Source organism: Nomascus leucogenys, chromosome 22a (genome assembly GCF_006542625.1).
Source record: "Nomascus leucogenys isolate Asia chromosome 22a, Asia_NLE_v1, whole genome shotgun sequence".
In the NCBI taxonomy this organism is placed as follows: domain Eukaryota; kingdom Metazoa; phylum Chordata; class Mammalia; order Primates; family Hylobatidae; genus Nomascus; species Nomascus leucogenys.
The window spans coordinates 430270-453103 of record NC_044402.1 but is presented as its reverse complement, the minus strand read 5'-3'; the positions used below and the strand labels follow the sequence as shown (position 1 = coordinate 453103).

The 22834-nt window shown below is 64.3% G+C and overlaps 3 protein-coding genes across 8 annotated transcripts; all 3 read left to right on the top strand.

The window, feature by feature from the left end:
• The first annotated feature begins 94 nt into the window (after positions 1–94).
• CRIP1 (cysteine rich protein 1) lies at positions 95–1979 on the top strand. Its single transcript, XM_030803330.1, has 6 exons — positions 95–183; positions 423–509; positions 1368–1462; positions 1534–1591; positions 1669–1718; positions 1862–1979. Exons 2-5 carry the CDS (start codon positions 470–472, stop codon positions 1707–1709), a joined length of 234 nt encoding a protein of 77 aa, XP_030659190.1. The 5' UTR covers positions 95–183; positions 423–469; the 3' UTR covers positions 1710–1718; positions 1862–1979.
• A 2468-nt stretch (positions 1980–4447) lies between these two features.
• Positions 4448–12849, top strand: TEDC1 (tubulin epsilon and delta complex 1). 4 transcript variants are annotated; one of them, XM_030803325.1, is made up of 9 exons: positions 4451–4811; positions 4911–4989; positions 5396–5598; positions 5870–6025; positions 7134–7232; positions 9156–9362; positions 10648–10734; positions 11088–11267; positions 12217–12849. In XM_030803325.1, the coding sequence occupies exons 1-9, from the start codon at positions 4665–4667 to the stop codon at positions 12544–12546; spliced, it is 1488 nt and encodes a 495-aa protein (XP_030659185.1). In that variant the 5' UTR covers positions 4451–4664; the 3' UTR covers positions 12547–12849. The 4 variants fall into 4 exon arrangements, with proteins under 4 accessions (XP_030659186.1, XP_030659185.1, XP_030659188.1 ...); XM_030803326.1 differs by lacking the exon at positions 5870–6025 and having other exon boundaries at positions 4448–4811; XM_030803327.1 differs by lacking the exon at positions 9156–9362 and having other exon boundaries at positions 4454–4811.
• Positions 12850–19031: 6182 nt separating this feature from the next.
• On the top strand, positions 19032–22834 carry TMEM121 (transmembrane protein 121). Of its 3 annotated transcripts, none has more exons than XM_030803324.1 (2): positions 19032–19060; positions 21340–22834. In XM_030803324.1, exon 2 carries the CDS (start codon positions 21453–21455, stop codon positions 22407–22409), a length of 957 nt encoding a protein of 318 aa, XP_030659184.1. In that variant the 5' UTR covers positions 19032–19060; positions 21340–21452; the 3' UTR covers positions 22410–22834. The 3 variants fall into 3 exon arrangements, with proteins under 3 accessions (XP_030659184.1, XP_030659182.1, XP_030659183.1); XM_030803322.1 differs by lacking the exon at positions 19032–19060 and adding an exon at positions 19143–19229; XM_030803323.1 differs by lacking the exon at positions 19032–19060 and adding an exon at positions 19628–20021 and having other exon boundaries at positions 21340–22817.

Below are 22834 nucleotides of genomic sequence, written 5' to 3'. Positions count from 1 at the left end.
TTGGTCCAGTCCCGGCCCGGGCAGATCTGGGGTTAGGGCGGGTGCCGGTGGGGTAGGGCTGGGGGTGGGAGCGGCGCTTTCTGCTGCGGGCGAGCCTTTTGCCTGGGAGCCTGGACCCAGGAGACATCACAGCGCTGGGCTAGGGGCGCGGCTTGAACTCGCCTGAAGAGCTGTGCCCCCTCAGTAAGTCCCCATGGCCCCCTGCCCCCCGCGCTCCGTCCTCAGTCAGGCCCGGGTCCTGCCTGAAGGCGGGGGTGGACCAGATGATCTTTCTCGGGCCCTGGGCCTAGATTTGAGGTCCCCAGGGTCCAAGTCCTGGGTTCAGGGGGCGGGGCGCGAGGGGCGGGGTCTCCAAGGGGCGGGGTCGCGGGGTCCCTGAAAGGCGCGGACCGGGCCGGATCCACCCAGTCTCGCGCCTGCAGCCCGTGCCGCCCCAGCCGCTGCCGCCTGCACCGGACCCGGAGCCGCCATGCCCAAGTGTCCCAAGTGCAACAAGGAGGTGTACTTCGGTGAGCCCACCCCCACTGGCCCCGCGAGGAGGCGCCGCCGACGGGGCGACGGGGCTGGGGACCGCTCAGGAGGACCGGGGGCGCTGGGTCCCCGGGGCGGCGCCCCAGCCTGGCCCGCCGCCTGCCCCGGGATGAGGGTGGAGGCCCCTGCGTCCGAAGGCCCTGGCGATCTCTGCCTGTTAGCAGTCTTGCTGTGCTCGGCGGGCTATCTCTGGCTCTAAGCCTCCCCGTCTCTGGGTCCTACGGTCTCTGCCGTCTCCTCTCGGGCACGCCCTGGGTGGGGGACCCGCAGGGCTGGAAGGAACGCGGGGCTGGGGCCGCGCCCCCCAGCTCTAAGTAGAAACAGACGCGGAAACCGACGCCCGGGGCGCGATCCCGGGCGTCCGCCTTCCTGCCCCGCGCGCGCGCGCGCCCCGAGGGGAGGGAGGAAGTGGGAAGTCACCCCTGTCCCCGCCGAGAAGGGCTCTCGCAGGCTCCACCCTTGCCATCGCAGAGGCCTGGGGCTGAAAGCAGGCAGCCAGGCCCAGGCCCTGCTGACCTAAGCCGCGACCCCTGACCCTCGGCCTTGCCCTCCAGCCCCACCCAGCCCTCGGGAGCAAGATTCCCGGCCGCACCCGAAAGTGCCCCGGGGACCAGCGACCCCGCGCTTTGTTTGATTGTATTGGCTCTGGGGATTGGAGACGTCCCCCTCATGGGGGGTGCTGAGACCTGAGGGTGGCTGCCAGGCTAGGCGGATGTGGCCCAAGTGCACAGGGCCTTGGGCAGAGCTGGCTGCAAGAGGCGGGTACGCCAGGGGTGGGCGCCACGTCCTGCAGCGTCTCACTGGGGCCTCACTGGGGCCTGTCTGTGCCTCTGCAGCCGAGAGGGTGACCTCTCTGGGCAAGGACTGGCATCGGCCCTGCCTGAAGTGCGAGAAATGTGGGAAGACGCTGACCTCTGGGGGCCACGCTGAGGTAGGTGGGGCCCACCCTGGTGGCAGGGGCCAGGGGTGATGGCACCCCCCTCACAGCCCTTCTCTTTGCAGCACGAAGGCAAACCCTACTGCAACCACCCCTGCTACGCAGCCATGTTTGGGCCTAAAGGTATGCTCCCCTCGTCCCCGCCCCACCCCACAGCCTCCTCCGCCCCAGCCTGTTGACTTTTTCCACCCTCTCTGCAGGCTTTGGGCGGGGCGGAGCCGAGAGCCACACTTTCAAGTAAACCGGGGAGGTAGGACCCCACCCCCTGTCCTGCCCCTTGGTTCCACCCTCGGGATGGGGATGCCCCCTCCTAGGGAGGCCTGACCACTCGTGGGGCCCAAAGGGAGGCCGTGGATGCTGCACTCACGTCTGTGCCTGTCTCTCTCTGCACAGGTGGTGGAGACCCCATCCTTGGCTGCTTGCAGGGCCACTGTCCAGGCAAATGCCAGGCCTTGCCCCCAGATGCCCAGGGCTCCCTTGTAGCCCCTAATGCTCTCAATAAACCTGAACACTTGGAAAACCTGTGTGTGTGTACATGTGCATGTGCTGGGGAGTGCCAAGGGAGCTGCAGTGGTGCTCTGGCTGCAGGCTCTGCCACTGGCACCTGCTCTTCTGCTGTCCATTGCCCTCCCCAGGGGGCCGTTCCAGGGTCTCATAGGCCAGGGCTCCCTGTGCAGGGTGAGTCCAGGCCACCCTAGACAGCCCGCACCCAGCCCTGGCACTCTGAGTCCGCCTCTACAACTCCCAGATCCTCGGAAGTGCCTCTGAGCCCTCCTGGCCTTCTGGGAGTGGGGAAGGGGGGCTTTGTAGGCCCCCAGCCAAAGGCTCAGCAGGCTGAGAGGCCTGGGGGCGCGCAAGGCTGGCCTCGGGTCAGAGGGTGAATCAGCTCATGCCGGCTCCCTTTCTGAAAGGCTTTGGGGGAGTTGTGGGAACTCCTGGCCTTCCTCCTTTCCACCCCTCAACCCTGTCCTCATTCCCCACCCCTCCAGGCCAGGCTCAGCTTCTGCAGGGGCCTGATGAGGCTGCTCTGCCCCTGACCCAGGCACCACTGCCCCACGTGCATCCTCATCTGCCATCTACCTTGTGCCCAGGGACTTACTCAGTGGCCCGGCGTCCAGTGGGGACCTTGAGTACTGGCCCTGCACAGGGGCTGGGGGGCCTTCTGGAAACTCCCTTGTCAACTCAGCCAGCCGCTGCTGACTGGCCACCTTCAGAGACCCCGTTCCCCCACTGGCCACTTAGATTCCGGCCTTGGCAGAAGGCCACCCCTCCGGACACCCACTGATTTAAAAGAGCCCAGGGATCTGGCCCTGCCTTAGGGCTGTGGTGGGTGTGCTGCAGGCTCAGCTCGACAGGTGCTGTGGGGCAGTCTAGGGTGCCCCGCAGGGTGGGGTGTGTGGGGGTGATTGGGGGATTCTTGGAATTCCAAGAGCTGGGAGCCACAGCACTTTTGATGGGATGGGGGCAGGGGGTGCTGAGGGGAGGCTGGTTTCTGGCTGGACGGTGGTGGGTGGAGCTGAGGGAACTGAGATCTTTGAGACAGCGACACCTGGTGCAGAGAAAAATCCGCAAGCTCGGGGGTTGGGAGAGCGCTGAACAAGGCCTCAGAGGTGCTCTGCCATCTCCCCCACGCTTCCTGCCAAGTTCCTGTGGCGCCGCGGTTCCCCACCTCCTGCTCCCATCCCCCTGGCTCCCATCGCCCTGTAGCTCGGCAGGTGCAGTAGGCGCTCCGAGGAGGAGGCCCCTTAGCTTCAAGGAACCCGCGTGGGCGGGGTGAGGAGCGTAGTCTTCCTACTGGCGCCGTAAAGGAGATCGCGATGCGCCGGAGGGAAGGAGGCTGCGGGCGGGGAAGGACGGAGGGCGTGCGGGGAGGGAGAGGAGGGGCTTGCTCGGGTGGGGGCCCCGAGGCGGGGCCGGCAGGGCCGCCTGGAAGAGGAGCTCGGGGGCGAAAAAGGCCGAGGAGAAAGGTGGGGCCGGGACCCCTCGGGCTGCGCCTCTCGTGGGCGTGGCCAGCCAGGGCTGGGGGGTCCAGGGAGGACTGAGTTTCCCTCTCCCGCCGTCCTCGCAGCCCCGGGAGGTGCAGGGGCATCGCGGGAACAGCCCCGGTGACACGCGGCCCGGGGTCTTCACGAATGCCCGGAGGCGCCGCTGGCCAGGAGCCAGCCCGACCTTCCATCCCCGCAGACAGCCCCACGTTCCTCCCGACCCGCGCCTTTCGGGGCCGCCCGTGCACGCGGGCCCGGCTCAGCGGCACCCGGGCAGCAGCTGCTTCCATGCGCCGGCTTCCTCCAGGGCTGCTCCGTGCCGGCGGCAGAGGGAAGCGCTGCCGCGGGCGGGCGAGGACCGGGAGCGCCTGAGGAGGCTGCCGCGGGCTCGGGCTGCGCGTTCGGGGCGGGGGGAGCTGCCCGGGACCTCGCTCCAGGGGCCAGGGGCCGGCCGCGCTGGGGTCTGCGCTGCGCGGCGCGGCGGGCTCTGGGCGCCTCCTGGCGGCCCAGCCTGGAACGCGGCGCCACGGGGCGAGGCTCGTCCGCTCCGGCTGCGTACGCAGCCCCACAGGGCGCCCTCCGGAGTCTGCGCGCTCCCGCCCGGCGGTTGCTAGGTTGCCAAGGGGCGTGAGGCGCTGATGGGTGGGGCCTGAGCGAGGTGGGGTGTCGGGTGTCGTGACGATTGAGCCTGCAAGGGCGGACTCTGCGGTGTTCTCCATATCGACAGCCGTGCCAGGAGCCCGGAAGTGGGTCCGCACGAGACAGAATAGACTACACTCAAACTCCAGGGGAACCGTTCATTGGGCTTGGCCACGAAGGCGGGTCCCTGCCGACGCAGTGATTGGATGCATGTCCGGCCAGCGCGGTGATTGGGCGCGGGTCTCGGCCAGCGCGGTGATTGGGCGCAGGTCTCGGCCAGCGCGGTGATTGGGCGCAGGTCTCGGCCAGCGCGGTGATTGGGCGCGGGTCTCGGCCAGCGCGGTGATTGGGCGCGGGTCTCGGCCAGCGCGGTGATTGGGCGCAGGTCCCAGCCGGCGCGGTGGATTACGCGCCGGACCCGGCCGGTGCCATGACTGGGCTCAGGTCCCAGCCGGAGCGGTAACTGGGTGCAGGTCCCAGCCGCCGCACTAGACACGGCCTGTGCGGTGATTGGACGCAGGTCCCGGGCCGCGGCGGCGGCGGGCGATCCGAAAGAGGCTGGTGCTGGCTGTATGGGGAGGCGGCGGCAGCGGGTGGACCTCGCGGCTGGGGCCCGGGCCCGGGCCTTGCCTGAGGCCATCGCCGCGTTGAGTCGGTCGCTGCCCTCGGGACCCAGCCCCGAGATCTTCCGCCGCGCCAAGTTCGACCGTCCGGAGGCGGTGACGCTCTCGCGGAGGGCAGCCGGGCCGGGTGGGGTCCCGGGCCCTCGCAGGGAGTTGGGCCGGCTCCGCTGACCGCCCGCTTTTTATTTACCGCAGACCTCCGCGCTCTGGCAGCTCCTCTATAGTGTGCTCTCGCCACTCCCTGCGGGCAACGCCTTGGCCTCGCTCGCCCTGGGTAAGCCCCGCTCCTGGCCCCGCCCACCCGGTAGCACTGGCCCCGCCTGCTCCTGTAAAGCCCCACCTTCCCCAGTAAGCCCCGCCCCGGCAGGCTCTGGCCCCCAGCCAACACTGACCCCGTTTGCTCCTCAAAGCTCCGCCTTCCCCATTAAGCCACGCCCCGGACGAGCCCTAGCTCCACCCCCTTGGGTAGCACTGGCTTCTGCTCCTACAAAGCCCTGGGGACGTCCCCGTTGGCCCCTGGTCTCCTCATCCTGGTCTGAGTTGCAGTTCTCCCACTATCATCTCTTCTGAACTAGGCTTTGAGCTTCTGCTCAAGTGACCTGTAGGGGGTCTCTGGAGGGATCCAGGTGGTGTCACCTCCAGGTGGGTGGTCCCCCTAAGGTGGTGGTCTTCTGTCCTAGAGGTCCAAGCCCGCTTGGTGAAGTCAGCGCTATGCTCCCAGGGCTACCCGAGGCTGGCACTGGCACAACTACCTGAGGATGGCTCGCAGGGCAGTCGGGAGCTGCTGCTGGCTCTGTCCTGGCTCTTGGCCCGAGGACCTGTGCCCGAGCAGATGCTGGCCCAGGCCCGAGTGCCTCTGGGTGACGAGATGACTGTGTGCCAGGTGCGTGTGGGTGAGGGTGAGCCGAGCCAGCCCTGGTCTCAACTCCTGGGGCCAGAGCAAGGGCAGGCCTGGGTCAGCCCCCTCTGTGTCTGCTTTGCTCCTCAGGGCAGTCCCATGAAGGGTTACCCAGCTGCCCGGCTGAAAGCACAGAGGCTCCCTGTGCAGGGAGCACCCGTTATTTTTGGCTGTGCCTCCACTACCGTCTCCATCCTGGCCCTTCCTGGGGGGCAGGGTGGGGTGGGAGCAGGGCCTGACCCTTGCCCTTCTCCAGTGTGAGGCCCTGGCCAGCCCTGGCCCACCTGCACCCCACATGGAAGCAGAGGGTCCTGTGGATGTCCGCCATGTGCAGTGGCTGATGGGAAAGCTGCGGTTCCGGTGGCGCCAGCTGGTGTCCAGTCAGCAGGAGCAGTGCGCCCTCCTGAGTAAGGTAGAGCTGGCACAGGGCGTCCACTCAGGGGCTGCGTCCCTTGCTGCAAGCCACCAGCTGCCGGTCCCTGCAGCCTGTCCCATGAGGCCCGGCACAGGCTTTTGGCTGGATGTGGGCCTTCCTGCCCTGGGCTTACCCAGAGCCTGAGCCCGTGGTTCCAGGTGGTCCTTGTAGGGGGCAGGGCTGGGCAGGGAGCCCAGTGGGGTGTGCAATGGTGGGCAGAAATGGGTGTCAGAGAACTCACAGAATTTGCCTTCTTGTTCCCCAAAGTTACCAGCGGCCTTCTGGCTCTGTGTCACTAAACAGTGGGATGGGGTCTGTGCCGTGAAAGCCACTCCCTCCTGGGCACTGGAGGGGGAGGAAGACAGCCCGTGCTCCCACCACATTTTGGTGGGGGCTGACTTGGGGGGTGGACAGCTCCTGTGGGGTCCTGAAGGTGGTAGGGGCTGGCTCAGGGGCACAGGTACCCAGCGGCGTGTCCACTGTGAGGCCAGCGCTTACAGGTGGGTCTGTGGCAGCAGCGGGTTCCCACCAGTGCGGGACTCCTTGGAGACCCCCCATCCCACCCTTGCAGAGGGTCTGTTGCTCAGCTGGCCTTTCCAGGGACCTCTCGCCCCGTCGGGCCTGGCCTTGGCACCAGCTGCTCTGCTTACTTATATGCCTACCTGTGACCCTCGGTGCCACCTTCCAGCCTCCCTTTTTTGGGGAGCCCTCCCCATTTCCCTAGATCCAAGCAGTCGTTTATGTCCCCACTGTGAGCCTGGCTGAACTGCTGTGCTTGTCCAGGGGCTGTTCCTCCCGCGATGCTGCTGGGGAAGCCAGGGCACCCTACTCCAGTCTTGCTGCTGCTTAGGAGCTGAGCGAGGTGGGAAAGGCCATCAGTGAAATTGCCTGGCACCCGCCCCCCCGCAGGAGGCCCCAGCGGTGCTGAGGGTTGTTCTGCACCCAGCCCAGCCCCGCCAACCTCAGGCAAGGAGTGGCTTTCTCTGAGCCCTCTTTCCTCATCTGTGAGGTGGGCCCTGATGGCCAACCTCCCTGGACTCATGGAGACTCAGCATTGGGGGAGCTTGACTCCCACTCAGCCCGGGCTCTGCACTGCCTGTTGTAGATTCACCTGTACACGCGAGGCTGCCACAGCGACCAGAGCCTTGGCCATCTGTCTGTCACTGAAGCAGAGATGCTCAGGGACCCAGAGGGAGGCCAGCAGGTGAGGGCGGGCAAGCTGCTGCGGAGGGTGGGCTGGGGGGCGCAGCAGGGGGACTGCCCAAGGTGGGAGGGGCCTGGGGGGGGCAGCTCTTGGGCCTCCAGTGGTGGTGTCTCTGCATGTCCGCCACTGATCATTGCCAGCCTGGGTGACAGACAGGTTCTCTGGGCCTCTCCTAGCCTCATGGGCCACTCACCCTTCCCTTCCACAAATCAAGACGTGGTGTGGGTGGGGGCCCAGGATGCAGGAGCCTGGGCTGGGCCGGCAGCTGGCTAAGGGCAGGCTGTTGGAATAAAGGAACACAGATCTCAGGTGTGAGCTGGTGGTGTTGGCGTCTCAAGCAGGTCTCACCTGGTGTGTCAGGGGGTACCTGGGGGTGTGGAGGGCTAGCCCACACTGGGTGAAGGGTTGGGCACAGGGCTGACTGTGGGAGGGGGACAACTGCCCTTCAGAGCCCAAGGCCAAGCCCACATGGGGTGTGCTGGACCGAGCCTGCCAAGCTGGAGACTCCATAGGCCCTGGAGACTTGCAGGCCCCGTTCTGCTTGCTACACCGGGACCACCCAGGGGCACAGTGCTTTCTAGGCAGGCCTGCCCCAGGCGACGGGGGCTGTGTGGTCCCAGGCAGATCCTGAGCCCTGGATAGCATAGACCTGGAGAGAAACCTGGCTCTGAGCCCCAGGTGGCCATGTGACCTTGGGCAGACAGCACCCTCCTCTGCCTGGGGCTGCTGGAGCACTGACCCAAGTGTTAGGTCACTTCCCCAGGGGTGGCCGCTTCCTCTCACCCTGCTGCTGGCCTTCCATCCTCATCCTTCTTTCTGGGGGTCTGCCCGCCCGTCATCACTGGCTTATTGCTCTTGTCTGGCTTGGTTTCAGGGGATAGGGCAGGGCTGGCTGCCACTCTTCTTGTTTATTTTATTTTATTTATTTATTTGAGACAGAGTCTCGCTGTGTCGCCCAGGCTAGAGTGCAGTGGCACAGTCTCGGCTCACTGCAACCTCTGCCTCCTGGGTTCAAGCGATTTTCCTATCTCAACCTCCTGAGTAGCTGGGACTACAGGCACCTGCCACCACGTCCGGATAATTTTTTTGTATTTTTAGTAGAGATGGGGTTTTGCCACATTGGCCAGGCTGGTCTCGAACTCCTGACCTCTGGTAATCCACCTGCCTCGACCTCCCAGAGTGCTGGGATTACAGGCGTGAGCCAACAACTTGGGCTGGGCTCTGTACTGTCCTGAGTGACGGGCTGGCACTGTCCTGCTCCAGGTGCCTATGGCCGGGCAGGAGGGCAGAGGCTCAGGGCTGGTGTGACCTCTTCTTCCAGGCTCAGTCCCCCTTCTCTGCCTCTTCCCTCTCTAACCCCAGAGACTTGGTCCCTGTACCTCATCCCAGGCCTGCCCAGGGGGACCTAGGGGTCAGAGGCGGATGGCCTGGCTCCTGGCCCCTAGTCTTGTGTCTGCTGGGGCGTCCTGCTCGTGGCAAGGGCCTGTGGGTTCCAGCTCTGCAGCCCAAGCCTGGGGGATTGCATGCCTCACTCATGGGCTTACAGGGCCCAACCCCTGACGCCTGCCTGGCCCCTGGTGCCAGCTGGGCATGTGTCCCTGGCTGAAGCCGGGCTGGCGCCCACCCAGTCAGCCTGCACTGGCATTGGCGGTGCTGAGGCAGCATCTAGGCGTCCTGGTCTGCCCTTGGCCCTACCTCCCTTGTAGAGGCGGCTCAGCGAAACCCAGGCTTCTGGCCTCTGGGACCCCTGGGTTGGGGCAGAGCAGAGGCTGCCCTGGCCCCAGCCTGCTCCTGCCCAGTGCCTCTGTGGGACCACCCTCTGTGGTGGGCTGGGGGGGCCTGGAAGTGAGGCCCCGCTCTCTCCCCGAAGCTGTGTGCGGCACTGGCCAGGTGGACTGGGGCCATGGCTGGCTTCCTTCCAAGGTTTCTGGAGCGGGAGCCTCCCAAAACCTGGACCTGGCCTACCCAAAGTGCCTGCACTCCTCCTGCACTCCTGGGATGGGTCCCAGAACCTTCTGGAATGATCTATGGCTGGTATGTGAGCGGCCAGGTCTGCTGCCGGGTGACTGGGCAGCTCCCTTGGATCCTGGTGGGGCCTCAGCCTACAGCCTGCTCTCCCCTCTTAGGGCGGTAAGTGGGGGAGGCTGGCAGGGCAGTGGAGACCGCAGGACTTGGGGGTGGGTGGGAGGGGGTGGCGAGGGGGTGTGTTTGCCCCTCGTCTCCTGCCTGCTCCCACCCCTGGCCCTTAACTTCTTGGGAACTGTGGTGATTACCTTCTGTCAGGTGTGTTTAAGCGGCCGTCCCCATGGTGGAGGCCTTTGCTCTTCTCGTGGCCTACCTGGGTGGGCAGGTGGGCTGCAGCCCCTGGCACCAGCCTGCTCCAGCTCCTACACTGCCCACAGACCTCCCTGTCCTCATATTCTCTGACCGCAGGCCTGTCTGCCTCTGCTCTGCTCCGCCCCAGATGGGCTGGGCTGGGCCTGGTGTTCAAGGCCATCCCTATCTGCCCCCCAGCCCACTGCTGGAGTCCCAGGCCCCTGTAGCCTGCTCCACACTCTGAGTTCCCAGGGGAAGCAGGGGTAGAGTGGGGCAGGATTCAGGTGTAGAGGGCCTGTCCCCAGCAGGGATCCCCCTGCCCTGGGGCCCAGGGTCACTGGTACAGATAGCCCATGAGCGAACCTGGGAGGCCTTCTGTGTGTGGGCAGAGCAGCTGCTGTGTCCTGGCCATTCTCCAGCTGCCTGTCTGTGGGCACACTGTGGGCAGGTACCTTTGTGCAGGGCCATGGGGCAGGCAGGGCGGGGTCTTCTGGTCCTGCCCAACCCTTCGCTTGGGAATGTCAAGTGTGGCCCAGCTCTGCCTTCTCTGCCACCTGGGTCACCAGGCAGACTCCTCACTGCCTTAGGGGGTCCCTGAAGTTACAGGGAATGGGTTTTCCCTACCCCAGAGCCTAGCTTGCTCCTTCCTTTGGGGCTTCTCTGTCCGCCTGCCGTCCCTGGATACAGTCCCCATTCAGTGAGGGCTGTGGGGCAGAGGTCTAGGCTTGAGAGGCACCTGGACTCTGTCCCTGACCTTGTTGGACTGGCAGTGGGGCTGGTGTGGGGGACAATGGGTGTCCTTAGAGCGAGGGTGCAGCTCTTGCCTGGCAGGCAGGGCCTGGCCGTGCACTGGTTGGGGGCTGCCCTGCATTGCAGAAAGGACAGGTGGGCGGTGGCATCTGCACCACACCAGGGTGCCCTGCTCATCGCTCTGGCCAGAGAACCTGGGCGCAGGCAGGGGAGGGCTGCAGGGGCGGGGTGTGAGCTAGGCGTTGGGCTGGGTGTTGGCGCTGGATCCAGCTGGGTCCAGCTGTGCATCCGACTGTCTGTCCATGGGGTCCTGTGTGAGGTTCTAGCCCAGCTGCCGTTTGCCTTCCAGCTGCTGCGGACTCTGGAACATGAGAACCAGCGCCTGGAGGCTGTCCTGGCGTGGCGGCGCACTGAGCTGGTCTTCTGGCGGTGGATGGTGAGGAAGCCCACGCATCCCTCTCCTGGCATCCCTTCCCACAGCAGCCCCCAGGTGGGGCGTTGGGGATCTTCCTGTTTTCCAGACAGGAAGAGGGGCTTTTAGGGAGGCCACAGACCTAGCGTAGGCTCTTTCTAGGACTTCCGCTCGCCTTCGGGGAGGCCCACTGCTGCCCCTGTCCTCAGCTCCGTGGCCTTCTAGAGTGTGGCCTTTGTGCCTCCCTGGACGTCATTGCTGCTGAGATGGTGGCATCCAGCCTGCTGTGGGACCTGGGGGACTACCACTGCCCTTCGTGCCCTCTGTCCCTCTGTCCCCTTGGCTTGGTGCACGCTGTTTCACTTGGGTCTCTGTAGGACACGATCCTGGGCACCTGTTCCCTGGAGGTGCCTGCTGCAGCCTCACAGCCCACCTTCCTGCCCTGGGTCCCTGAGCGCGGGGGTGGCGAGTTGGAGCTGGTAACGCGGGAGCTGCAGGCACTGGAGGAGGAGCTGCAGGAGGCTGTGGAGCGCAGGCGGGCGGCCTGGGAGGCCAAGGTGAGTGCCAGCCTCGCTCTGGGCACCGGCCCAGCCCCACCTTCGTGGGGTGGCGGACCTGAGGGCGCTTCGGACTTGTTGAATCCTACAGTTGCATCTGATTAAGCGTGGCAGGCGACACACATACAAGCACGCACTGAGGGAGCCGGAGGACGCTTGGTGAGGAGCTGCAGCTGCTGCCGGACAGCCCCCGCCCCTCCTGCTGGAGGTCTGCTCTCTGATTCTTTGCATGAGGGAGGGAAGCCCGTGCTGTGTGGGCCCTGCTGCTCCCATGCCTCCGCCACATGTGCATCACATGGTGGTCACTCCTCCACACCTGCCTGGGACCCGTCTAACTTCTGGTGGCCACCTGGGTTTCCACCCCAAACACAGAGCCGCCCTCTTGCCTGTGCAGGTTCATGGCTGTGAACACAGGGCTGCGTCGGCTCCATCTATTTTCTTTTTCTGAAGAGTTTTTTTTTTTTTTTTTTTTTTGGAGACGGAGTCTCGCTGTCGCCCAGGCTGGAGTGCAGTGGCGCGATCTCGGCTCACTGCAGGCTCCGCCCCCCGGGGTTCACGCCATTCTCCCGCCTCAGCCTCCCGAGTAGCTGGGAGTACAGGCGCCCGCCACCTCGCCCGGCTAATTTTTTGTATTTTTAGTAGAGACGGGGTTTCACCATGTTAGCCAGGATGGTCTCGATCTCCTCACCTCGTGAGCCGCCCGCCTCGGCCTCCCAAAGTGCTGGGATTACAGGCGTGAGCCACTGCGCCCGGCCTTTCTGAAGAGTTTTAACTTAAATTGCAGGCACGATTTTCCCCTTAAAATCTTCAGTAAGCCTCTCTGAAGAGCATATGCGCGTTTCCTGCATGCCTGCAGCGCCCGCGCCTGAGTCTGGGCCCAGGGAATGCCAAGGGGGCCTGAGACCAGTGTCCTCGGGGGACAAAGCCACTGCCATTGTCTCCCACGCAGGCCGGAGGCTGTGGACGGGGGCCAGAGTGGAGTGCTGCACGGCGGGCCTCTCGGGAGGCTGTGGAAAGGGAGCTGGGAGCTCTACAGCGGTGCTGGGAGCAAGACAGTGGCCCGGCTCAGCCCCATGGGCCACACCGGCTGGTGAGACGAGAGGATGGGGCAGCAGGGGACCAGGACCTGCGGGCAGCTGAGGTGATCAGGAGGCTGAGGAGCCAGGAGGCCTGCCTGGAGGCGGTGCTATGTCGACTACAGGGACAGTGTCAGCAGGAACTGGCCAGGCTGGTGGGAGCCCTGCCTGGCTTCATCTGGATCCCGCCACCTGGACGCTGAGGGCCTGTGGATGGGCCCTCGTGTGGGAAGCCTGCCCTGGCCCAGCCCGGCTGGGTATTGGAGGAGCAGAATCCAAGGCTAGGTGGCCTCAGGGACGATGCAGATGCAGAGCCCACATCACATGCTCGCTCCAGGGGCTGGGACTGGGCTGACTCTGGCCAGAGCCCAGGCCTGTGGCCGGAAGCACTGGGGACAGGAATGGCCGATCCCTTGAGGAGGTTGTGACAAGCTCAGCCTGGTGGTCTGGAGGGGAGTCGGAAATAAATTGTAGCGGCTTTCCTGCCCCTGGCCCTCCCCCTGCCACCCTTTCGGGTTTCCCTGTTTGGGGGTGGGAGCGTGGAGGAGCCCCTGGGCAGTGGTGGCCAGTGTAGGGCTGGCCAGGTGCTGAAGGACATGCATACCGCAGCACTGGTGAGTGGCAGGACCACGGGGAGGTGGCACAGGCCTCCCTGGAACGGGATTATCTTGGCCCCACCCCCCTTCATTTGGGTTCCCCCTGTGGGCCCGGCCCTGGGCTGTGAGCACAGCTGCCCCCGCCTCCGGCCATGGCTGTGCCTGGTGGGTGCGCCGGATGGGAGCCTGGGGCTGTGCTCCTTCCTGGGAGGTGGTGCTCCGGGTGGGGAGGCACGGCATGGACAGAGGGGCTTTGTTCCAGAGGCTGCCCAGCAGGCTCAGCTCAGCCCTGACAAAGAGCCATCTGTGTCCGGGGGACGTGCCCCAGCCTGGCGGAAGGAGGCCTCATGGCAGCCCCCCGCCCCCCACCAGCAGGCACAGGTGGCCCTGAGGCCTCCAGCCCTGCCTGCCTCGCCAGGCTCCCCTCTCTTCTGGGGCCGTAGGACTCTGACCTGAGGCGGGCAGACAGTGGGGCTTGTGGGGCCACCTCCAGGCTCCTGCCGGCCCTGCCCCGCGGCCACGTCCCTTCCCCCTGCCAGAACATTCTCTCACTGGGGCATGTGCCTGAGTCTCAGCCTGTCTGGGCCTCCTTGGTCCCGGGGATGGACACGCCTAGACCGCCTGCCTCCCCATTCCGGTGCACCGGCCCCAGGAGCACCGGCAAGACCCGGCCGTGGCCAGCACGGCCTCCCTTTCAGGAGCACCTCTGGGCAGGCTGGGGTGGGCACCGCTGCTTGGTAGCCCGGCTCTGACATGCTCACAATCTTGGCATCTTAGTGGGTGTCAGGTGGGCAGTTGGCTGCGTGAACCTGGAATTTGGGGCTGGAGAATGGAATGTGAGAACCCAGGGTGTGGGTGGGCTCAGCTGGGGTGGGAGGCAGGGCGGGGTGGGAGGCAGGGCAGGGCAGGGCCCCAGGGTGCGGTGGACCCAGGGCTGGTGAGGGGCCTGGGTCTGAGGCCTGAGCCTGGGCCTGCACAGTGGTAGGAAGCACAGGCAGGGCAGAGGGGATGGCTGGCAAGTGGGGGTGCGGTCAAGTGGGGGGTCTTGGTGGCTGAGTAAAGACAGTGCTTCCAGACAGAGGGGCTTATCACCTGTGCTGCTGAGGGACAGGGCCGGGGCTGAAGATCATGCTTGGGGTGGGAGCTGCACACCTGACAGCAGGGGATTAGGGGGGCCACGGAGGAGGACACCAGGGCTGCACTCTCACCAGGTCTCCAGGGTCTTGCCATAAAGCAGCAAAGACGTGGGACGCTGGCTGCAGGGGGTTTGGGCTGCAGCTTCCTAAATTTGGGGCCTGTATCTTTTTAAAATGAGCCTAGGATTTGTTGTAATCAGGGAGGGTAACACACAGACGCAGGAATGACCGTCTTGTAGGAAGAAAGTTCTTTTATTCACAGAGAGTGGGGGCTGCTCCACGCAGCTGGGTTGTCGGGGCAGAGGAATGGGCAAGATGTCAGCATCAAAACTACAGAAAAAGATGCACTTAGTGCAGTGGTACATACAACAGCTACCACGACCTCAGCTAATAAAAAAATGTGGGCCTTGAAGTGGGGGACCCATGGCTTGTCACGCTGGTGGGGGGCACCAGGCTCGGGGAGGCACTGGGCCGGAGGGGGCGCTGGGCTGGTGGGGGCGCCAGGCTGGAGAGGACACCCAGCTGGCGGGGGTGCCAGGCTGGTGGGGGATGTTGGGCGGGCGGAGCCCTGGGCTGGTGGGGGCGCTGGGCAGGTTGGGGTGTCGGAGGGGACCGCCAGGCTGGAGGGGGCACTGGGCTGGTGGGGCGCTGGGGTGGAGGAGCTCTGGGCTGGCGGGGGTGCCTGGCTGGAGGGGTCGCCAGCCTGGTGGGGCCCCGGCATGAAGCCAGCATTGTGATCAGAGTGTGCTCCAGTGACTTGGAAAGCAGACACACCACTGCCAGCCCTGTAGTTTCAGGGAAGAGAGAGGAAAAGGCCTGGATGTTACTGGCAAGGGTCATACGCACCTGGCTCCATATCACCCCTGGGAGATGGGCTGGAGCAAGGCCTTGCCAGTGTGAGAGCAGAAACAAAGGGCAGTAGAGAGGGAGGGAGTTCGGGGCCTTGCCTGTGGGAAAAACCTGCTGCTCATGACCCCAGAGTACAGGAAGTTCAAGAGCCGTTTAGCCGCAAGGTCCTATTAATTTAACATCTCTCCATTAACCGAAGGGCCGGGACCTTGCTGTGAACATCCTCCTAGGGCGTGGTCATTGACAGTGAGGGGCAGAACTGCTAGGTGGGCGGCTGCCGGGCACTGAGGAGACGCCTACTTTTTTTTTTTTTTTTTTTTTTTGAGACAGAGTCTTGCTCTGTCGCCCAGGATGGAGTGCAGTGGCGCAATCTCGGCTCACTTCAAGCTCTGCCTCCTGGGTTCAAAGGATTCTCCTGCCTCAGCCTCTTGAGTAGCTGGGACTACAGACACATGCCACCATGCCCGGCTAATTTTTTGTATTTTTAATAGAGACTGCATTTCACCGTGTTAGCCAGGCTGGTCTCAATCTCCTGACCTCGTGATCCGCCTGCTCGGTCTCCCAAAGTGCTGGGATTATGGGCGTGAGCCACTGTGCCCGGCCCCACTGCTGGTTTTTGATAGAGTCAAGTTGCTAAAGAGATCTGAGCCTGGCTGCAGAAAGCCTGGGCCCCGGGACTGCACCAGCAGGAAGAGACTTTGGGAGAAGCCAGCCCCAGGAGGGCAGACACCCTAACACTTACCCGAAGGAGAGGGACCAGCAGGCCCATCCTGGGAAGTAAAGCCAGCACCCTGGGCCCGTGGACGAGGGGGTCTTAGCTGAGAGCACAACGCACATGGGCCAGGGTCTCCTCCGAGGACGGCCTCATTGGTGCCCTTTGTGGATGGGGCCTTCTACTGAGTGGCCCTGCCTGGCGTCACCCTTGTACACATGGGCCAGGTGGGCAGGCGGCTCCTGTCCTGCATGTAATGGAGAAACTGCAGCCCTCGAAGATCCTGGAGTGTTCAGGAACTAGTGGAATGTGGCAGCCACTGTCAGCCCCTCCCTGCAGTCACTTCTTGGGGTCTGTGACAGCAGCTGGCATTATCCTAACTGAGGGGTTCCTGCACTTTCTCAGTTCATGGCACTCTTAGTGTCCCAGTGATTTCTTTACAGCACCCCTTGGTCAAAAGAAAAACCCAACAGTTCTGTTCGTTAGGGCCAAATGTCTTAAGTATTTATGTCCTAACAACTTAGCAGTTTTGGGGAAACAGAAGTCATATAAATTGAAAAAAAAAAACCTTAATTATTAAAATAATTGGAATTACTTATAGCATGTCTGGGTCCGTTGGGGTCTGCACATTTTTGCAAACCTTAATTAGATTGGACATCATCACCTGGATTTTCTGATCCACATTAATTTTTGCCTGGTATTTGCTTTTGATCACAGCAACTGCTGTGAAACCAGCTTTGCAAAGAGACACCAACGCAAGGAAGGTGCAACCCACTGCTGAAACTCTGGGCTCTTTTTTTTTTTTTTGAGACGGAGTCTTTTTTTGAGACAGAGTCTTACTCAGTCGCCCAGGCTGGAGTGCAGTGGTGTGATCTCGACTCACTGCAAGCTCCGTCTCCCAGGTTCACGCCATTCTCCTGCCTCAGCCTCCCGAGTAGCTGGGACTACAGGCGCCCGCCAACACGCCAGGCTAATTTTTTTTTTGTATTTTTAGTAGAGACGGGGTTTCACCATGTTAGCCAGGGTGGTCTCGATCTCCTGACCTCGTGATCCGCCTACCTCGGCCTCCTGAAGTGCTGGGATTACAGGCGTGAGCCACCGTGCCCGGCCGAGACGGAGTCCTTGCTCTTGTCCCCCAAGCTGGAGTGCAGTGGCGCGATCTTGGCTCACTGCAACCTCTACCTCCCGGGTTCAAAGGATTCTCTTGCCTCAGCCTCCCGAGTAGCTGGGACTACAGGTGTGGGCTGCCATGCCCGGCTAATTTTTGTGTGTGTGTGATTTTAGTAGAGATGGGGTTTCACCATGTTGCCCAGGCTGGTCTTGAACTCCTGGCCTCCCAAAGTGTTGAGATTACAGGGGTGAGGCACCATGCCTGGCCTGTTGTTTTTGTTGTTGCTGTTTGTAGATTCCCTTTATGAGATTAGGCATGTTCCCTTTGCTTTCTAGTTTGCTGAGAGTGTTTATCAGGGATGAGTGTTGAATTCCATCAAATACTTTCTTTGAATTGATTGAGATGATCACATGGTTTTCTTCTTGAGACTAATCTGGTGGATCACGTCGATTTATTTTCACATGTTGAACCAGTCTTGCGTGTGTGTGTTTTTCGTGCTGCTTGATTCTATTTGCTGATAATTAGTTGAGGGTTTTTGGGTCATCTTGGCATTGGTGGCTGTTGATTGTCTTTTCTCTTGCAGGTTGGATTTCCTGGTCCTTCACATGCAGAGTAATTTTAGATTGTCTCCTGCACATTTAGACATTATGTTATGAGAATGGTCTTATTTAAATCCCATTGAGAATGTTGGTATTTTGTTTTGTCATGCAATCAGCCTAGTTGGTTTCAGGCCACAAGTTCAGATAGGCTCCTGTGGGTCCTGCCTTCCATGTCGGTTTTGTTTTCAAAGCCTTTGCAGTGGGACTCAGATCTGTCCTTCGTGTGCACTGCTCAGTGGCCAGTGTGGGACGTGGGCAGTGGGCTGTCCTTTTGTTCAGTTCTCAGCTGAGGGTTTAGACTTGTACATCATGCACGGCTTGCACTACTTCATGGGGTTGCTTTATTTTATTATTATATATTTTTTGAGACGGAGTCTCACTCTGTTGCCCAGGCTGGAGTGCAGTGGTGCGATCTCGGCTCACTGCAACCTCGGTCTCCAACCTCGGTCTCCCAGACTCAAGCAATTCTGCTTCAGCCTCCCGAGTAGCTGGGATTACAGGTGTGTGCCACCACGCCCGGCTAATTTTTACACTTTTAGTAGAGATGGGGGTTTCACCATGTTGGCCAGGCTGGTCTCGAACTCCTGACCTCAGGTAATCCGCCCGCCTCGGCCTCCCAAAGTGCTGGAATTACAGGTGTGAGACACCACGCCCAGTCCATGGATTGCTTTCTACTGCTTCTCCCTGCCCACCATCTCTCCAGCGACACGGGACCACATCTCCTGGGGCTGGAAACGAAGGCTCTTCTGCCTCAGTGTTTTAGGTGCTTGTAAACCCCATGCCTTGGTCGTGGCTTTGGTGGGCTGGGGCATCAGAGAATGGAGAAGAGTAAAACAACAACCACTACCAAAAAAACCCGTCCTCCCAAACCCTAACATCCGCCGGGGCATTCTCCCGCACCTGGGAGCATTAGGCGACCTTTTTCTTTCCTACCCCATGTGCCAGGACTAGAGAACTTCTGGAGCTCTCTGTCCTCTTCTGGCTTTCCGACCGTGTTGAGTCCAGGCCCGGGGATACGGGAAGAGAATCTGGAAGTTCACTACCAGTTGGGTGGTGCCTCAAATTCTGGCCTTTCCCCCAAATCTGGTGTCCCTTTACCTCTCTGACCCTCAGTCTCCTCCTATGTCAGAGGGAAGTGACAGCAGTTCTGGGAAGGAGGGCAGGCAGGCAGAAGGTGCCCTCGGGTTCTTCTGTGGCTCACACGGGATGGACAGGATGTGGGTGGAAGGGCTCAGTGTCACCTCAGTGACAAAATGAAGCCCAAGTCCCCAAACCGTCGCTTGGCTCCTGGACGGGCTGGAGAAGAAGGTGGGGGCCGCTCATCATTCCTTTCCTCTGCCCCGAGAAGAAACCCGGGAAGACTGGATTTCTCCCCAAAGCGGACAGAGGGTGGCGCGGAGGCCCCGCCGGCCAGGCCAGCGCGGCGCCTACGTCCCTGCCAGCTCCTGGGCCGGTGGGCCCCTGTCTGGCTGAGTGGGGTCGCTCTAGGGGACGGCAGCGGAGTTTCAGGGCGCGGGTGGCACTGGGCGGAACCCTGGGATTCTGGGCGGTGGGTGAGGAGGGTGGTGACGGGACTCCGGGTCTGGGGGTGCACGAGGGCGCCCCGCTCCCCAGAGCCACCAGTCCTGCGCGCCGCCGCTCGGTGCTGTCGCCGTGGCAACCAGCGCTGCGGAGGAGGCGGGGCGCCGGGACCCGCGCGCTCCCAAGTCCCCAGGTCCGGCGGGGCTCCAGGGCCGAGGGGCGCGGGGCGGGGCCTCTGGGTCGGGGGCGGTGCCGCGCTGGCGGGGGAGGGGCGCGGCGGGAGGAGCCGGCGCAGCCCCGGCAGTGGCGGCAGAGGCTGGGCGGGCGGGCCCGGGAGCGGCGCAGCATCTGCGGGCGGCGGGGTAGGCGCGGGCGCGGGCGGGACTGGCTGGGCGCGCGGCTTCGTCCGCGGAGGAGGCAGCGGGCCTGGGCGACCCTGCACCTCTGGGCCGTGGGGACTGTGGGGTGGGGCGGAGGCCGATGCGGCAGGGGTGAGGCCTGGGGCCGGCGGGGTGACGGGGACCCGGCCCTGCGTGGGGAAGCCTCGGGGGGACAAGCAGAGACGCAGCCTGCTGGGAGCGGCCCAAGCTCTGCACCGGCCCGCGGCGGGAGCTCAGCAGCCTCCTCCCGCCCCTCCTCCCGGGGGCTCCGAGGGGTGGTTCTGGGGCGGGGGTCCTAGCGGGGCGCGGGCAGTGAAGGGCCTGGAGGCCCCAGAGTCTGTGCCAGGTCTGAGCCGCGGGGCGTGGGGGGAGGAGGGGCCTTGGCCAGGGCCCAAGAGACCCAGGACAGGTGGGCCTGGGGCCGGGTCCCTAGGGAGGGGTGGCCGGGCCCGGCTCTGGCTTGCCGGGGTAGGGGCTCCACTAGGGGCTGGAGTCCGTTCCTTCGCCAGCGCTGAGCCCCTCGGCCCTCCGCCCGCATCTGCCAAGTGGCTGAGGATCGAGCGACAGCGTAGTGGGGCAGAGGGGCCGGAGGCACGGCCGGAAAGGGTGAGCGGCTGCGTGGCTCCTCCGCTATTTATTTGGCCCCGCCACGCGTGGAGAGGGAGGAAATTCTCAGGCTGCGGCTGCAGCCAGGGGAGGCCCAGGTGGGCCTGGAATGGGCCCAGAGAGGGCTTCCTGGGTCAGACGTGTAGACCCAGTGGACGTGAAAAGCGGGTGAGTGTCCCGGTGGGACCTAGAGCGCGGGGAACCTTGGAGGCAGGGGCATGGGCTGAGGACCCCCAAGGCACCCTCTGCGCGACCTGTCAGAGCTCCGAGGGGTGGGGGTGTCTTGTGTGGCTGTGGGGATCCTGGGCGGCGGGTGCTGGGTGGGGGCAGGGGTGGGAGTGCAGAGTTCAACGCTTTCCCGGATCGGTGGGGCCTGCGGTGTCACCAGGGCAGTCCGAGCCCCCGACTGTCACGGGGACATTAAATTTTATGCCTTTGTCTAGACAGGCAGTAAACGGAGCCCCAGGCCTGGGGCTGTGGAGGGGGTGAGGGGCTGGCTGGGAGTGAGCCTGTCAGTGACTTTGGGGTGAGTGCGGGCGTGCGGGCCTCCATCGTCACCCAGGTGTGCGCAGGCCCAGGTGTGGGGACTCTGACAGCACGGCCATGACGACCAGTGCCAGGTGTGTGACAGAGGTGCAGGGGCCTGTGGAAGCCCGACGGGCCTTGGTGGACGAGCTTCCAGAGATTCGAGGGCAGCCACAGGCATCGCCCTGGGGCACAGGAGCAGAGCAGGGTTGCTGTGCCGGGGCAGAGGGTGGGGGACAACACCTCGCCAAGGCAATGCGGAGCCATGGGGAGCAGGGCAGGCAGTGGCCTTGCGCCCAGGATGGTGGACAGGAGGGGAGACCAAGCCTGCCCGTGCAGGGAGGAGGGGCGTGGGGGCTGCCAGGCAGGGGCGGGGAGGCTCGGAGAGGCTTGTGTGAAGGATGCATCGGGACCTGGGTGACTTTCGGTCCGGGATCAGAAAGCCTGGGAGGGCCGGGGCCTCCTTGGGTACTCCAAGAGCAGAGGGGCAGGCCCACCTCCCTGCCCAGTGCGGCGGCGGGGAGAGGGTATGCCCGGAACTCCGCGGAAACGGCCTGGGGCCAGCAGCGCGGGCGTGGGGTCCGGGCCGCCGGAGCCAGGAGGGAGGGCGGCTCGGGCCCAGCAGTGACAAACCCCCCCGGGCTCCGGGAACGCGCGCGGCGGGCAGAAAACGCGTCCGTTCCGTTTCCTTCCTGGCGGCGGGAACGAGGCCCGGGTGCTCTGGCGAGGCAGCAGCGCCCTCTGGAGGCCTCGCTGTGGTTCGCGGCCGCCGGTTCGCGCATGGGCGCAGGCGTGCGCGATGCCTCGGGGCCCCGGCGCGGAGACCGCGCCTGGTGGGAAGCACGCGGGGTTGGGGGTCGTCGGGGGAGACCGCGCCTGGTGGGAAGCACGCGGGGTGGGGGGTTGTTGGGGGAGGCCGCCCCAGCCCGCACCTTGATCTTGTCTCCTCCGGTCTCCCCAGGTTTCGAGCTCGCCGAGCCGTGCCGCGCCATGCCCGCCGGCTAAGCGCCGCAGGGCCTCGTCCCGCCAGGCGTGGGGGCCGCGCGCGCCCAGGCCGGGGCCCGGCGGCTGACCATGGTGCTGCCGCCCCCGGACCGGCGCCACGTGTGCCTGACCACGCTGGTGATCATGGGCAGCATGGCCGTCATGGACGCGTACCTGGTGGAGCAGAACCAGGGCCCGCGCAAGATCGGCGTGTGCATCATCGTGCTGGTGGGCGACGTGTGCTTCCTGCTGGTGCTGCGCTACGTGGCCGTGTGGGTGGGAGCCGAGGTGCGCACGGCCAAGCGCGGCTACGCCATGATCCTGTGGTTCCTCTACATCTTCGTGCTGGAGATCAAGCTCTACTTCATCTTCCAGAACTACAAGGCGGCGCGGCGCGGCGCGGCGGACCCCGTGGCGCGCAAGGCGCTGACGCTGCTGCTGTCGGTGTGTGTGCCCGGCCTGTTCCTGCTGCTTGTGGCGCTGGACCGCATGGAGTACGTGCGCACCTTCCGCAAGCGCGAGGACCTGCGCGGCCGCCTGTTTTGGGTGGCGCTGGACCTGCTGGACCTGCTGGACATGCAGGCCAGCCTGTGGGAGCCGCCGCGCTCTGGGCTGCCGCTGTGGGCTGAGGGTCTCACCTTCTTCTACTGCTACATGCTGCTGCTGGTGCTGCCGTGCGTGGCGCTCAGCGAGGTCAGCATGCAGGGCGAGCACATAGCGCCGCAGAAGATGATGCTCTACCCGGTGCTCAGCCTCGCCACCGTCAATGTGGTGGCCGTGCTGGCGCGCGCCGCCAACATGGCGCTGTTCCGAGACAGCCGCGTCTCGGCCATCTTCGTCGGCAAAAACGTGGTGGCGCTCGCCACCAAGGCCTGCACCTTTTTGGAGTACCGCCGCCAGGTGCGCGACTTCCCGCCGCCTGCGCTAGCGCTGGAGCTGCAACCGCCACCCCCGCAGCGCAACTCGGTGCCGCCGCCGCCGCCGCTGCATGGCCCGCCTGGGCGCCCCCACGGGTCCTCGCCCACGCGTGACCCCCTGGACACGTGACAGGGCCCGCGCGGCCCCCGGGACGCCCCTGGGGCGCAGAGACACCGGGCTGGCTCGGGGCGCGCAGTTTGCATGGGATGGGGTGGGGGCGGGCTCCCCTAGGGGCAGGTGCCTCGAGTGCCCGTGCCTGGGGTCCCGCGGCCGCTTCTTCATCTCAGGAATCTCTCGGACCGCGGATCTTCAGCCCCTGCTCCACCAGCCCGCCCCAGCGCGTGGGTCCGTTTGGGAGGCCTGGGCCGGAGCAGAGCAGAGGCCGTCCGGCCCCTGCCTGCTGGGCCACCCGGGTTGGAAGGGAGGGCAGTGTGGGCGGAGATCTGCTCCTTCAGTGGGGGCCTCTGGCTCAGATTTGGGGCCAAGGAGGCCTCTGTCATTTTAAAGACTCGTGTTTACAGTTTTGTATCCAAGGCCGCACTGGTTTGCCTGTT